The sequence below is a fragment of the Fundulus heteroclitus genome, chromosome 5, assembly GCF_011125445.2.
Source record: "Fundulus heteroclitus isolate FHET01 chromosome 5, MU-UCD_Fhet_4.1, whole genome shotgun sequence".
NCBI lineage: Eukaryota > Metazoa > Chordata > Actinopteri > Cyprinodontiformes > Fundulidae > Fundulus > Fundulus heteroclitus.
In genome coordinates, this window is record NC_046365.1 from 5,290,703 (window position 1) to 5,306,362 (window position 15,660).

The following is a 15,660-nucleotide window of genomic DNA, read 5'->3' on the forward strand; positions in this document are numbered from 1 at the left end:
TCAGCCATTATCAGAATGAGATTGCACACTATTAAAAGCTCTATATCATATGCCATTGTGCCGTTGCACTATAAAGTTAGTTAGGCTACTGTACTGTGAGAGAATCAAGGGAAAACAGCCCTTCTTTGTACATATTTCCTTGTACATCATGTAAATTAATGTTTTCAAGAATAAAATTATTAAACACTGTTTGTCTCTGGGTTGCTGAAATAATGTTTGCATGATAGATTCAATTCATAATTTTTTAAAGAATTATGATTTTTTTCTATATTATGTGCAAAATGTTTGGCTGAAAAAATACATTTAAATCCCTTCTTTTCTTTTTCTTTTTGTTTACTTTTGGATTAAAAATCTGTCCGATTACAGAGGCATTGCTGTTGGGGGATTAAAACCAATACTATACAGACAGAGAGCCCACAATAGAATAGCTGTTTTTCAGGTTACACCCTGGTAAAACAGTGTGGTGCTTCACGATATAACAGAAATTACTAACCTTTGCAGAAATTCCAGGACGGTCCGCTTCCTAATCTCTCTTCACATTTGTTTTGTTACAGTTTTTTTAAAAGTCTGCGCTTTCAAAAGTCCACTTCCATAGGTCTGCGCTTATCCTAATCGCTCCAGGAGACGACTTGGAATAATCTCTACCAAAGCCACCCAACCTCCACCTAGAAAACCATTCTGCCGGTTTTCCTACTTGTTCTGTCTTTTTATCCGACTAAAATTGGATCTGGTTGGATTCCAAATCCTTTGTTGATGAAAATATCAAATACTTTTATCATAGTTCTTGACATTCTAAACTTGTTTCTAATAAATTATTGTCCAGGTTTTGTACATAAAAAGGAATGAAACAGTTGATGAACAGAATGACAGACGTTTGTTGAAATAACATTCTGGCAACTGTGGTAGAGGAAATCCCTCACATTTAAAACATGCACTGATTATAGAGAAATTTGTAAAGATTTTAGATTGTAAATTTTTTACAAAAAGTCATTCACCACTGATTTATAGATCGGCTGGTCCTGCCACTGCTATTAAACACTGATGTCCAACATCGGTCTCAGAAACTAAAAATGAAGAGATGAGTTAAATAGTGACATACAACCTTTAAATATGCACAAAATCTATTTGAAAACGTCTTTTATGATGTTTCTGTAATAACTGTCTTTTGAACTCTGCTATCGTTTGTAGCAGGATATTTTATATGTTTAACATGACATAACAGTTTTACAATCTTTCTACAGATTTATTTGGAATGTACATGCGAACAACAGGAAATATACAACTGACACAAGTTTCCACGATCAACTGGAAACACCCACAGTACACCAGTATGACCAGCAGGAGGCAGCAGACGCCTTCCCCACTTTTATATTGAGCTGCATTTTTATGCTACTCAGATATTAAGAAATGTAAACTTAAAGTTTTAGTAAAGAGGAAAAAAAATGCATTATAAACCATCTGTGGACAGATTCTTAAGGCAACTCGTAAAATGTTTGTAGCCTGTCAGAATTAACAGAACGGCTCAGAAGACGTCATTATGTGGTTCTCATTACAAGACTGTGTCCATGGCTGGAATCAACAAGCACGCAAACATGAGCGTACAGCTGTGATTCTAGTTATTTCATATAGGAAAGACTTTTTATTCCAAATACCGAGACAAAAATAAAATTGATCATTAAAATTTTAAATCAAGAAATCCCAATATGCGTATCACAATGTACGTTGGAAAGCCCACAAAAAAGTGGTGCTGCATTGTAATAGGCTGTGAAACACTGTGCCATTAAAACAACTTTGTTTCAATATGTGTGTAGTTGTGCCTTTGCCAACCCCCCCCCCCCCCCCTTCCCCCCAAAAATAAAAGCAAAAACTTAAAACAAACACTATGGCACAGGCTTCAAATAATAAAACTGTCAACAACAAAAAAAAAGCGTGCTGTTCCAAATCACAAATAAAGATTAAGGGTAATGAAAGATTCTCATCCAAAATGCCTGTTTGTTTATTCTCTGATTGGGGTGAATATTGATGAAGTTTAGACGCTCTGCAGCCTCGTCTTCTTCAGTTTCATGGAGATGCTCCTCTATTATCAGCCCCTGTCTCCTCTCATCCATAATACATCACAGTCACAGTTCACCGACCTGCGATACAGTCCCTTCAGCTCTACATAGTCAGTGTGTGTGTGTGTGTGTGTGTGTGTGTGTGAGAGAGAGGCAGAGGCAGAGACAGAGACAGAGAGAGAGAGATCATACTTGTATTACTTGCTCCACAAGAGTGTGGGTTTGTTTACACAAGCACAATTTAGGAGGGGGTCATCTTCCTTTCAGGGGACACCGAGGTACATTCACTGTTCAGTGGAAACAGTTGGTTAAAGTTCAGGGAGAAGGTTGGGTAACCTGTTTTCAGGGTTGGTGACTTTGTGCCTGGAAAACGTGTCAGGATGTCAAATGTTTTCTCAGAGAACTGCAGTATGAGTTGCTGTCTGGTTTGCTTTCAGTATTTGTGCCTGAACAGTCAGATTACAGCAACAGGGTGACAACTGAGTAAAATTAAAAAAAGAAGGATCATGAAGCACATTAAAATAAAGTGGTCTTGGCATTCTTCGTGCCTGTGATATGTTCTGTGAGGTTTTAAGGGTGTAAAAGCTCAGGAAGTTTTCCTGATTTTTTAGTTTTTGCCTGCCTTGACAGAAACTCTTAGTTTCATGTTACCCGTGGCATGCTGGAGCTGTAACAGAAACATTTGTGACTTCACAAAAGGCGGATGGTTTGGTTACCTTTTTGGAAAATAAATCCCTGTTAACAAATAATAAATAAAATAAATAAAAATTTAGACTACTGAGCATTTTATAAAACCAAAATTGAGAACTGGTGTTGGTATTTCAGGTGCAGCACCGTGCTTGTAAAAACTTGTTAAACTGACACCAGGCGTGTGCTTAAAGGTGGTTTTGGGATGGTTATTGCACAAGCCAGGCACCTCCAAGCACCTCTCTGCTTTTAAGCAGTCTGCTCCGGGCAGGTGGCGACCAACATTAACAGGATGGGTGAATTTTTGTGATTTGATAAATTAAAGAAATCAAACTCTGAGCACCCAAAATTTTACTTCTCCACTCAAGAGTAAAGGTGGGATTTTTGATTTCCGGTCCACAGTTCAATTGTACTGATCCAGCTGTCATCTGAGAGAAGCTCATTAAAAACCTGTTCCTGCCCTGCCATGACCAGTACCAGTACGTTAAGTAGGGCGTGACCTCTCCACACCTTCACACTTTTGCCTGATATCTAAGCCCATGAAATATTCAAACGTCGATGCGGTAGCTTGTCTCATTTTGAGTCTCCTCTGGAGTTGTTTAGTGTTTCCTCCACAGACATGATCCAGCTGGGAGCCGCCAGCCATGCGCTGTGAAGCCAGCACTGACCAGAGCACACATTCTGCTCCTTTAAGCACAGCCACACATTACTGTCTCTCAGTGATATACGAGTTCACTAAAAGGGAATCAACAAAAAATAATGAGATGACCAAAACGAATGCAGCAGAGGTCTGCAGATGTGTTGGGGGGGGGGGGAAATTGTCTCAATACAAAATAATGCAGCTTTTATTTAAATTTTAACTGAGCTCCACATATTTAAATTTACACAAAACACGTAGAAAATATCCTCCCAAATCACCATTGCTCATTAGTCTGAATTTGTATAGTGTTTAATGCATACTAAATTTACATTAGATCAAAGATTATGATGAAACATTTTATGACAGCAAATATATAAAAATAGAAAAAAAAACAGCTTTACTGCGCTTTCTTGTTATAAACAGTTTTCAAACTAATATTATTAGTATTAGTATTAGTTTTGTAAGAAGAATTAAAAACATCATTTTTTTTATTGACATGTCAGGCAGTTAAAAGCAGCATCTGTTAAAAAAACAAAACAAAAGCTTACATTTAGCCAACCTCTGGGGAATTATACCAAAGTGTCAAACAATGAGAAATCTCCAAAGTAGACCTTTCAGAAATCTCCGAAGTAGACCTTTCAACACATTGGGCTGAACCTGTTTAAATGAGTCATTGTGTCTGGGTTCTGTTGATCTGTCAACAAAGCAACTCTGTGGAACCAACCGTCGGGGACAGCTGGGCGCCAACGTTGTTCTTCGGATGTCCCATGGCTGAGATCCTGCGATGCACCAGATGTTGCGGCGAAGCTTCCTCAGAACAAACTACAAGTTGGCGGTCTCCCTCACTCTCAGCGTTCCCGTCATGTCAGCAGGCCACAGTGTTACGTACAGCAATAAAAAAAAGTCTGTTGTGTTCGTGTGCGTCTGGCGTGGCTGTGTTAGCAGGAGGGGTCTAGAAGGATTTCCACCGTATCGCAGACAATATCGTGTGGACGAAGTAGAGGAGGGTGGCTATGTAGGAGAAAACCTGAAAAGAAGACGACATTTGTTCAGATTGGCGGCTCTGTAGATTTATTTTTAGTTTAAAGGGTTTGTTCACATGTTTGGAAGCAAGGGTCTTTGTAGATTGCTGGTTCCTGGACCATGTTAGCATGTGGTAAAAAGATGACGAATCGCTGTGAGCTTGTTGTCTTGGAAGGCTGAGCTAATTACACAAACTGTTTGCTTTAGTTTACTTTAACAGATTAAAAGGACACAAACCGTAAAGGTTCATATCAGCGGATTAATGAGGCTTAAATCTTACTACTTTGCTTTCCTCCAAGCTAAGGATCTATTTACAAAGCCCAGTGAACGTTCTACTGCAGTAAAGAAGCTGTTATGTACATGTTATTACATGTACATTTTTAAAAAGGTCTGCTCAACACACTTCACAAACAAAAGTATAAATCTAAAGAAAATTAGAAACTTTTTTGAATAGAATTTGAATACAGTTAATTAAAACAAGAACATATAGGCTCTCTATAGAATTGCCACCTGATCTCCGATATAGATGCCCTATGTAACAGGTTTTATTTTCCAAGTTCAAGTTCTCCAAAAATAGTTTGTCAGCGTCTACTGAGTCGATGGATCGCTGACTGTCCCCAACAAATCAGCCATACTTACAACTGCAGAGATGTCCAGCTTGTAGTCTTTACTGGGCGGATCAGATTTCAAGTCCAGAGTCACTTTAGCCAGGGCAACCGAGGCACTGAGGTAGAAAAAGGCAGCGATGCCATGGTAGAGGAAGTCCTGATGGAGGAAGATAGAGGAGAGGGAGACAGAATGAGAGAAATATTTTTAGTCAAAGTTGCGGAAAACCAAACATACATAAAATGATGACCTATTACACGATACAATTAAATTTGAGAAGGTTTGAACATTAATTCTGGCTACTGCCAAACACTGTCGAGTTAGATGCCATGCTGTTACCCTGTATTAAAGGCACATGGAAAGCCAAACCCAGTCATCTCTCCAATATGCAGAAATGCAATAGAATGTAGGAAAAGGGAGGGAAAGCAAAGAGGTAAAGGGTCGCTTTCTGTTGAATTGGGCCGCTTCACAGTTGAATAATCTTAGCTGCCACTTTATTAGGTGTGCCTTGTTATTACTAGATCGGACCTGTTTTTCCCTTTAAAACTGCCTTAATAGATCCTAAAGGCGAAACATTCCCTGAGAGATTGTGATCTAGATTTCTATGTTTCTCATTCAACAACATCCCTAAGCCACTCTACCAGATTGAGATTTGCTGATTTTGGAGACCATTGGAGTACAGTGAACTCAACTCAGATAAACAGTTTTTCAAATCTTCAGATCAGCCCATATGGCGGCAACAATAATTCCACGTCAAAAGTTACTTAGCTCCCCTTAATTTACCTAGATGAGGCCTTCTGTACCAGGTCTAGATGCCTGCAGCCATGCCATTGGCTGGTTTGCTATTTGTGTTAACTGGCAATTGAATGGGTGTATCCAATAAAGTTGCTGGTAAGCATATGTAATGGATATAATTATTCTGATAAAGTAATCTTTCTGGATAAATAGCAGGAGATCTCATGGGTAAGTGGTGATTGCAACCTCTATGTCACGAGAAATGTATTCACAGGTAAAGTTCTTTAACTTTAACCACCTGTCAAAAAGCATGTTGCAACAGTATTTTAAAAAACGTCTCTGTTATTTACTTTAATTTCAAAAAATCTGAAAACCCACTTGTATTTTTTATATAAATCTGTCGTGAAAACTTACGGCAGCTGCCCAGCCGCTGGAGTTGTGGTGGCTCCCGCAGGCGAACACCACCAACCAGATGAAGGTCATGATGAAGCAGAAGACGGAGACACTCATGACCCAGGCCTGAGGGTTGTGTGGCACCACGTACGTGCACGCCACCAGGATCCACACCAGACCGCCGAAGATCTGCACGCACATCGGAGAGACATTAGAGAACACCGTACCTGTATCTTACCGGAGCAGCACTGCGGCAGCAGACCGTTTCATTTCCTCATTCAGGTGTTGTTTTTGTCAATGGTGGCATGTGGTCTGACCAACCGGCATGAACCGCAGAGGGCCAAGGAAGGATTTCCTTAAACAGTGAAAACATTGTAAGAAAATGTTCCAAATCATCTTGCAGTACTTACAGGTTTGGTTGGTAATGACTCTGGGAGCTCCGGCATAATTTTAAAGCATGGTGTTATTTTTGAAGAACTGTTTTGATCATTTCCGACCGGACTGTTAAGCTGAGCCATGTGGAGGCCACGTCTTCCGATCGTTTTGGGGCTGCAGGGATAAAAACTGAAATCCATCCGGTTACTGAAAATGTTGCGCTCAAAGGGCAGCGCCCAGTGACGCTTAGCTTTCTAAAGCCTCCGTTTCAGGATGCGCAGTGTGAGTTTCCAGCATTTTGACCACCCCTGTGTTTCCGGTCGGGTCCGCAGCAGGGAGCCGGGTGCCTCTGCCTTCGTTTACTCTACACCGCTAATGATTGACGGGCTGCATTATTCATGGAGGCCGACCCTCCTCCACCTGCTGCCATCTCAGTCTAATTCCACCTGCTTGTTTGCTCTGTTTTCTATGCGGGTTCACGCCTCAGCTGACACAGAAGGGCCAGCAGCATTCCACAGCCTTACTTCCATCTTGGTGAACTAAACAGACTCATTTTAGGAATGATATCTCCACATTTTTTTGTTTTGTTTGTTTTGACCTCTGGCCCATGATTTAATGAACTCTATTAACCTGTAGCCACATTTTAAAAGCTTACACTATTCAAACCAGTAAAAGGGTCAGAAAGGGTCCTGGAGTGACAGACTGAGTAACATAAACTCCTTCTCCCTCGCTGGTGGTCAGGCGGGTCTGACCACCCGTTCAGATACAGTCTCCTCAACTGAGCCGCCGTCACCCTAGGTTGCTGCTACACATTTCACCTCATTTACAAAAACAACAAATTTATCTGTTGGAACTGTTTTCCTCTTCTGTAACGAGCCTTTTCTAAAGCTAAGAGAGGCTGGCTACTTCAGCTCGACGTCCAACTAACATCCGCTTGTCATTCATTCATTGTTAACCTACAACAATAAAGCAGAACTGCAAAATAATATCATTTACATATTCTGGCTAATAAACTTCACTTATCTTGTGCACAAGATACATCCATGGCATACTTGGCTCAGGTTCCTACCAAATGAATTCATATAGAAAATATTTTAAAACTACTTTAATTACATTATCAGTGATGTAGGTTAAAAGGCAATAAATGTATCCTCCTCTGTTCACTGAATTTGTTGCCACATTGTAAGTTTTTCTTTATTAAAAAAATTCAAAACATTCAAAACTGACCCACCCATGATTTTTAATTTTTTTTATTTGTTAAGCTTTTTGTTCCCAGCGGAGGAAATCCATGTTACTGTCACTTTAAGGCAGACAGATTGGTCGCAATCTGTGGCTCCAGAGTACTTTAAACTCCCCAGAGCACATCTTAATAATCAGTTTAATGCTATATCCACATTGAACTTTCACAAATGAGCGATACCAAGGATAAAAAAAAATATTTGTTCTGCTACTTCTTCATAGTTCCAAATTTTAATTTTTACATTTTCCTTTCTTTTTGTAAATAATGAGGGGACTCAACTGAATTTCACATACACACACACACACACACACACACACACACACACACACACACATATATATATATATATATATATATATATATATATATATATATATATAAAGATTTGAAAATCATGGAGAGTTAAAAAAAATAATTTTTCAAACTTCAAGCATGGTTTGTGGTCACCTCAGGAATGTTTTTTTGAGGAAGACACAGTGTAAAAATACTGAGCTGTTGCTTAATGGATCCAACTGACGGAGGAGAACAGCTTCCTGCTCTACAGAAAACAACAAACCTGGACTCACACCCCATACAGTCATAATAACCATCCCTGTTTATACCATTAAATGTGTTTTTTTTTTTTGTTTTTTTTTTACCTTTTTTTATTTGTTCAGCTTATGAACAACAGTTTTCAAATCAGTAATAATAGCCACTGGGAACAAAATGGCTAAAGGCATGAAAGCAACAGTACTTTCCCTTTTTACAAGGATGAAAAGTAAAACAGAACCGATGAATCTTGGTAGTTTAAAGGAAACGTTCAACAAAGTTTTGCCATCTGAAAACAGAGCATAAATGTAGTTTGATCCTTGTGTAAAAGCTACGCAGTGACCAGGCACACATCTATGCACCACCTGTCTCCTGGTTAAAAAATCGAACAAAAATAACCAAAATAAATAAAATCTTTCTCTCCTGCTGATATCTTACCAGTTCTGGCACGTAAAGGATGTCTGGGATGGTGGTGCATATCCCCAGGCCGCTGGGCAGGTGGCCCATCATGGCAGTGTTTGACGCCATCACTTGAGATCGGCTGCTGCTGCTGCTGCTGCTGCTGCTGAAGAGAAACTGAGGAGACTTCAGACCTGCTGCTGGCCTTTAATGCAGTTGGAGCCGACAGGAAAAACCGGATTCCCCATCAGCCGAGCGCAGACACGCCCGGCCGCTCGCACACCAGGGATGGGCTCAGGGTGGATCTGAGGTCCTGATAGAGACTGACGGAGTGATCAGTGAGGGACACACTTATTAATGTTTGACCAGAGGCTACTTTATCACCACGGCAACCTGAGAGAGCTGCTGTGCCAACGGCAAGACAACAACACCAGAGTAACAACAGTCGGTCATGATGACACAAAGTTTAATTTCAGTTCATCTTAAGCTTTGCTAAGCCTACATCTAAAAGGCCCTGATTTATGAATTAGGAGCATTTGTAAGATGTTGGCTTTGTTTTGTTGTATGTCTTGATAAATGGGCTATAAAGTGAGAACAATTGGGGTGTAGGTTTTCTATTCAGCCCTCCTCCACTTCTTGGTGTAAATTATGCCTGAAAGTCTTAGTGCCTTTACATACATTTAGGAACTGACGTTTTAGCCCACTTGTTCTTTGGAGGATATAGCTTAAGCTCACTCAGATTGGATGGAGTGCCTATCTACAATCAATTTTTAAAGCTTGACACAGATTTTTAAATTAGGTCTGGACTTTGACTGGACCATACATCAATATGTCCATTGTAGCTGTGGCTGTATGTTTAGATTGTTGTCCTGCTGGAAGGTAATGTCTGCTGCAGCCTCAGTTCTTTTGTAGCCTTTAAGGGGAAAACACCCTCACAGCATGATGCTTTACGTTGAAGATGTGTGAGTGTGTTTGCTTTCTTCGGTACATGGCTTGTGGAAAACTGCAAAAAGGCTTTCTTATGGCATTATTTCAGTAATGGCTATTTTCTTGCCACCAATCCAAAAGGGTCCAATTTGTGGAGGGCACAACTAACAGATGTCCTGTCAGCAGATTCTCCTGAGCAGTGGATCTCTGTACCTCCTCCAGAGTCACCACAGGTCTTGGTTTAGAAGTAGGCTTTTTGTAGAGGGATTGTGTTTACTTATAATTTCCAGATGAGGGATTGAACAGAAGGCAGAGATGCTCAAAGCTCGGCACACACTCGAATCCCGCTTCAAACATCTCCACATCCCTCTCCCTGACCCGTCTGCTGTGTTCCTTGGTCTTCATGAAGCTTTTGTCTAGAAACCTGGGCAGGCGGGGAACCTGAAATACGAGTCGGACACGGTGTTGCATTAGAAAACGTTTATTTGAGAGAACCTGGAGAGAGAGCTCCTCTGCAGGAGCAAGTAGGAAAGCTGGTGATGCTGAGGGCTGGTTGCTGACAGCAGAAGAGACAGGCAGAATGTCTGAGGCTAGATCACTGTGTGGGAAACAGGCTTGGGCCATGCACAGGAAGTCTGGACAGAGAAAGACAGACAGATCCGAAGGGGCAAGGCAAGGTTCATCATCCTGACAACAATCCAGGCCGAGGTCCAGAAATCAGAAGCCTTGAAGTCTGACAAGGGCAAGGAAGTCAGAAAAACATGATTGAGGTTGTGACAAGGCAGGCAGGCATGAAAAGGACTGCTGGACATCTACTAACGAAAGGCTTTCAATAATCTGCCCCCGTCAGATTCTCTGCAGCGGGCTTATAAAGGTGTGTGAAGGACGAGCTTGATTTCAGTAGCGGAGCGGCAGGCTTGGAGAAGTAGGGAATAATGTTTAATGCCAGTGGGCAGAGGATGTGTGGCAGAATGTAGACAGGCCAGAATCACAGCAGCGGTTTGTTCACTAATCCTTCTGTGATGGCCACACCTGCAGTCACACAGTCGGTAACCTCACAAACCACTTTTTCACTTTAAGTTTTCACATACTGAAGTATAAATACATTGGTTTGTTTGGTTTTTAGTGTGACAATATTGAAGTACATTAGTTCCAATTGTAGCGCGCACATTTGGTTAACTTTTGTATATTTAATTTTGTTACATGCTTAACATCTGTTTGCTTTCTTTTTTGGTGTTGTGGGGAGTGCCTTCAACTGGGCTGAAGCAGAGGACTCTGGCTGGCACACTCCAATCCCTGATTGACTCACTGATTGGGTGGTACCATCTGGAGTTCCACTAGGGGGGAGAAGACCATGGAGTCCTTATTTTAATTCTGTGGCATAATCTTTCTTTTGCTTTTGTGATTTGTTTATTTTGTTCATTTTTAGTTATTAGTCATTTAAGTTTAATCCTTAAACCAACTGTGTTTAGTTATCTTTGTTGTTGCCTAGATGTTCCCTTTCCCTCTTCCTCAGTGTGTCAGTCTGGTCTGATCAGCCAGTATTTAAGCCCCCTTTGTTTGTTGTATGGCAGGTCAGTTTGTTTGTTTGAGCTGTTAGTTTGAGGTTTTTGTTATGTTTAACTTTGATATTTTTGGCTTGAGTTAGCTTCTTTATTTGACCTCTTTTAAGGGCCCTATAATTATTGTTTGACATTTTTGTTACTTTGGGGAAATAAAGCCCAGTTTTTGAAAGTTACAACTGTGTCCTCATGCTTGACCGGCTCGGTCCCTCACACCTTCACAAACCCACCGCCTTTATACTGAGCTCACATTGCACACAGATACACTCAATTTACTTATCAAGTGACTTCTGAATGTAATTGGTTCCACTGGAGTTTTCCCCCTGAAGAGAAACACAATATTGTAAGCTATGTACACCTGAAATTTTTCATTTTTTGGGGCAAAAAATCCTTCCCTCCTACAATTGTGTGCACTTTGTGGCTGCCTATTGCATAAAATTCCAATAAAATATAACCGAGAATGAGATTGGAACTTGATAAGGTGTGAAACATTTTGAGGGCCTGAAATATTTTTGCAAGGCATCAAACAAACAGCAGGTTAATAAAAACTAAAGTCCCACATGATTTATTTGAGGAAGAATGTGTTGTTGCAACACAAAATCTGAGGTCAATAACTGTTTTGTTAAAGAGCTGGTCAGGTAAGGTTTTAGGAAACTTTCCTATTGGGTAAAACTCTTCCAGAAGGGGTGTGCATAAGACATTTTAATGTCAACTTTGCATTAAAAGTGTCATAGATGACCGAAACACTTAATGACAACAGTCATAAACATTCATAAAGACTCCTTCATGTTTATGACACTGTAATGTCAGACTTATATACATCCCTTCATGTAAAGTGTTACCATCTATTGATCCACCTTTCTAATGTATTTTATGGTCAAATCCAAATGTCAAACTGCTGATCAAGCATTTATTGTATTTACCAGACCAGAACGAGCTACACTGCTGTGTAGCTGCTGCCTTTGGAGCTGTGGTCTTTTACACTGCACGCAGTAAACAACAGAGCCGTGAAGATGTCGAGCATCTTATTTGGCAGGTCTGCTGCCAAATAAGGCTGCTGGGCAGGTGAGCTGTCGAACAAACACCTCGGATAATTGACTTGCCTGATCTGGTTTCCTGCCCCTGTCATCCTATCCTGCCGTCTGGGAAACCTACTCCTGGGGAGAAAACGCACCATGGAGTCCCAAAAGCAAAAACATCAACACAGACCTCACCTACACAGGAAATAAACACGTCCACTGTTTCTTCAGCCAAACCTCTGTTGTTCCGTTGGTGATAGTACGCTAAGCTCCTCGTGTCAGCAGAGTGAAGGGCTCTGCTATTTGCAACTCAATAATATAAAATAAAAATACATTTCTTCTTTGCTATCGTCATTTTAACAACAGCTTATACTAAAACCTTTTATCTTTATTGTATGAATGTGAAATTATCAGGAAAATAAATTGCTTTGTCATGGGTTCCAGCCATAGGAATATACAGTATTTAGAGCCATGTTTAAAGTCGAATATGTCCATTGAACCATATCCAGCACCAAAAGGTTCTTCTTGTTAAAAAAGCAGTGGTCTATCCATCCATCTATCCATCCATCCATCCATCCATCCATCCATCCATCCATCCATCCATCCATCCATCCATCCATCCATCCAGCCAGCCAGCCAAATCTGTGTGGGTTCTCAGGGAAACTGCCGCCCATCTCTTGCAATCATTGGGTAAGAGGTGTGGTGCTCTGGACGAGTTACCAGTCTGTCACCTTGCAACACAGACACATACAGGACTAACAATGAAGCACATTCTCACACACACATACACACCCAGTCCTGAGGGCAATTTAGAGAAACCTAACGTTCATGTTTTTGGACCTGGGAAGGACGCTTGAATACCTAGAAAGAGATCATGTGAAAGTTACACGCAGAAATGCCTCAGTTCCAGACATGAGGCCAGTACCTTGTTTCAGCAGGACAACTGTGCTACCACCTGTGTCAGCATGCATTCCTACTTAGAGCCTTAATGAGTAAAACATGGCTGATCGTACTACTGTCGTCTTGAGTGCCAAATGTGCTTGGTAACATTTGACAGCTTCTTTAACCATGCTTTGTCCCATCATGTTTTCTATATAATTCTTGGGTTTCAACTACCCTGAGCTCCAACCATGAACGTAAAACTGAATCGGTAAAATATATATATATATATATATATATATATATATATATATATATATATATATATATATATATATATATATATATATATATATATATATATAGTTGTCTAAAATAGTCCCACAGGGCATTTCAATATATATATATATATATATATTGAAATGCCCTGTGGGACTATTTTAGACAACAGTTATGTATACTTCAAGAGTCTGGTTGAAGTTGGTGTCTGCTTCTCTCAGCAGTTGATCTGATACCAGACCCATTTGGCTAAAGTGTGCAATTTGGGAGAGGTGAGCAAACCGGTACACAGATTCCTCCCTGGGTGACAAATGGTGCGTGCACTGAGGGAGACTGCTGGATGAGAACTGCTGAATTAAAGAAAAACAAGGGAAGCACAGTGAAATGATAAAACAGGACGTGAACACAAGAACCTCTTGTCAAGCTAAGTCCAAAATGTAGGACACTATTAAAATCCAAACTCACAGCAAAGAGACAACACTGCACCCAAAGGGCTGCAGATCACAACAACAAAGATGATTTGCTACTGGCAGCTTTGAGTCTTCCCAGGGGTAGATGTCCCAGAAATATCCACAAAAGGAATGAATGAATAAAAATGCTAAAATGTTCTGATCAGTGATCAGTTAAAAAAAAATTAAAAGCAGTCCTCTTGTTATTTATACTATATATATAGTTGACCTAGTTACCACCAGCATCAGCAAACACAAAAATTAAAGATCAGATAATGGTTCCTCCAGCCTGACGCAGTTTCCTCAAAAACATGCTGAAACTTAAAATTCCTCCTTTTATCTCTTTGCTCTACAGTCCTGTTCTTAGATAGCACTGTCTCATTTTGCATAGTCTTCAGCTGAAGACTATGCTAGAATGCTACAATTCATGATAGGATCATAAATGGAATAGCTCCTTCAAGACAGCATCAGAGCATTACGTCAAACTGTTAATGATTACCGCTCCATGTCGGCGGTCCTCCCCATCCTTTTACCCTCGAGAAGCGGCCTTCGTTTACTAATGACTTCTTTGGTAAGAAGTAACTCCTGAAACAGAAACTACACTTTAACATATTTAATCTTAACAGGCCAGACAAATGGTACAGCTCAGTACTGGGCTCTTATATTCATACAAAACTGCTGCCCATTATTGACTGATAGATCCCATAATTTCAGGTTTGAGCTTCAGGTAGTAAATAAAGACGCTATACAGGAAAACATGCAAGCTGTGGTTAGATTTATACCGCCGCAGATAATTAGCGGGATGATGAGTCCAGGCCCAGGCAACTATGCCAACCCTGCAGTTTCAGTGAATGGCTTAGAGTCCATTCGTGAAAAAAATTAAACCTTTGGTAAATACGTGTGCACCATAGATGTAGGCAACAGAATATGGTGACTTTGCAAAAATGAAAAATAAAATGATTGCTATTCATTTTTCACAAACATTGTCACATATTAGAAAGTCTTCTGCCAGGAGCAGCTGGGGGAAGCTGGTAAACTCTGAAGAACAGAACACATGGAAACCCCTAACTATCCCAGGATCACGCTGAAGGTGGTTTATTTAAGAAAAAGGCAACAAAGCTTACTGGAACACAAGAGGATATACAAACAAGACAATAGAATTTGCAATGAACGTCTGGGTAGCAAAATAGAAATGGCAGGGGACTTGAACAGCTAGATAACAGAAGGACCTGGCAAGTTGTCCCTGAAGACCGGAGGCTTAAATGCTGGGAAGGCAACTCGGTGTAACACCTGGCTGAATATGAGGCATTCTCTTCTTTCTCAAAAGTTGGATTTTCCAAGTTCCCAGTTATAAAACTAAATATACACCTCACACATCCTCTAGTTATATTTTCTAAAAAAGGTTTGCTTGACCTAACCTGTGACTTTAAGGCACCTATTTAGGTTGGCCATTTCAGGCACAGTGATTGTGATATATCCTTGCACCGCATCTCATGACACCCAGCAGAAGACGTGGGAAGTTATCTGTTCATCATTAACCTCATACTGGTGAATTGTTTTTTTTATTTCTTTTTTATATATTTTTTACTTACATTTTTGCTTTTTATTTATATTTTAGTTTCTAGTTGTCTGAGAAACTATTTACCCTGTGTTTTATCTGGACAGGTTGGACAACAATTCATCGATGGCTGCGGTCTTTATCATCTGCAGACCTGCTGCTCTTCCTCCGTTAGGAATGTACATATTGTCTTTGGCGTTATCAAAGCAACACATCTCCCCCAAACCATCTGATGGCTGCGTCTTAGCTAAGTTGCGTCATGCAGACTGATTGTGTTTCAAAGAGTACGTGGATGCTTAGGTTGAAA

General features: G+C 40.4%; 1 protein-coding gene across 1 annotated transcript; it reads right to left on the bottom strand.

Annotated features, from left to right (window-relative positions):
* Positions 1-4,031: 4,031 nt before the first annotated feature.
* Positions 4,032-8,973, bottom strand: LOC105918398 (myelin and lymphocyte protein). The gene is made up of 4 exons (XM_012853475.3): positions 8,720-8,973; positions 6,160-6,327; positions 5,044-5,169; positions 4,032-4,408 (listed from the first exon to the last, which is right to left on the bottom strand). The coding sequence occupies exons 1-4, from the start codon at positions 8,807-8,809 to the stop codon at positions 4,334-4,336; spliced, it is 459 nt and encodes a 152-aa protein (XP_012708929.1). The 5' UTR covers positions 8,810-8,973; the 3' UTR covers positions 4,032-4,333.
* Positions 8,974-15,660: the final 6,687 nt, after the last annotated feature.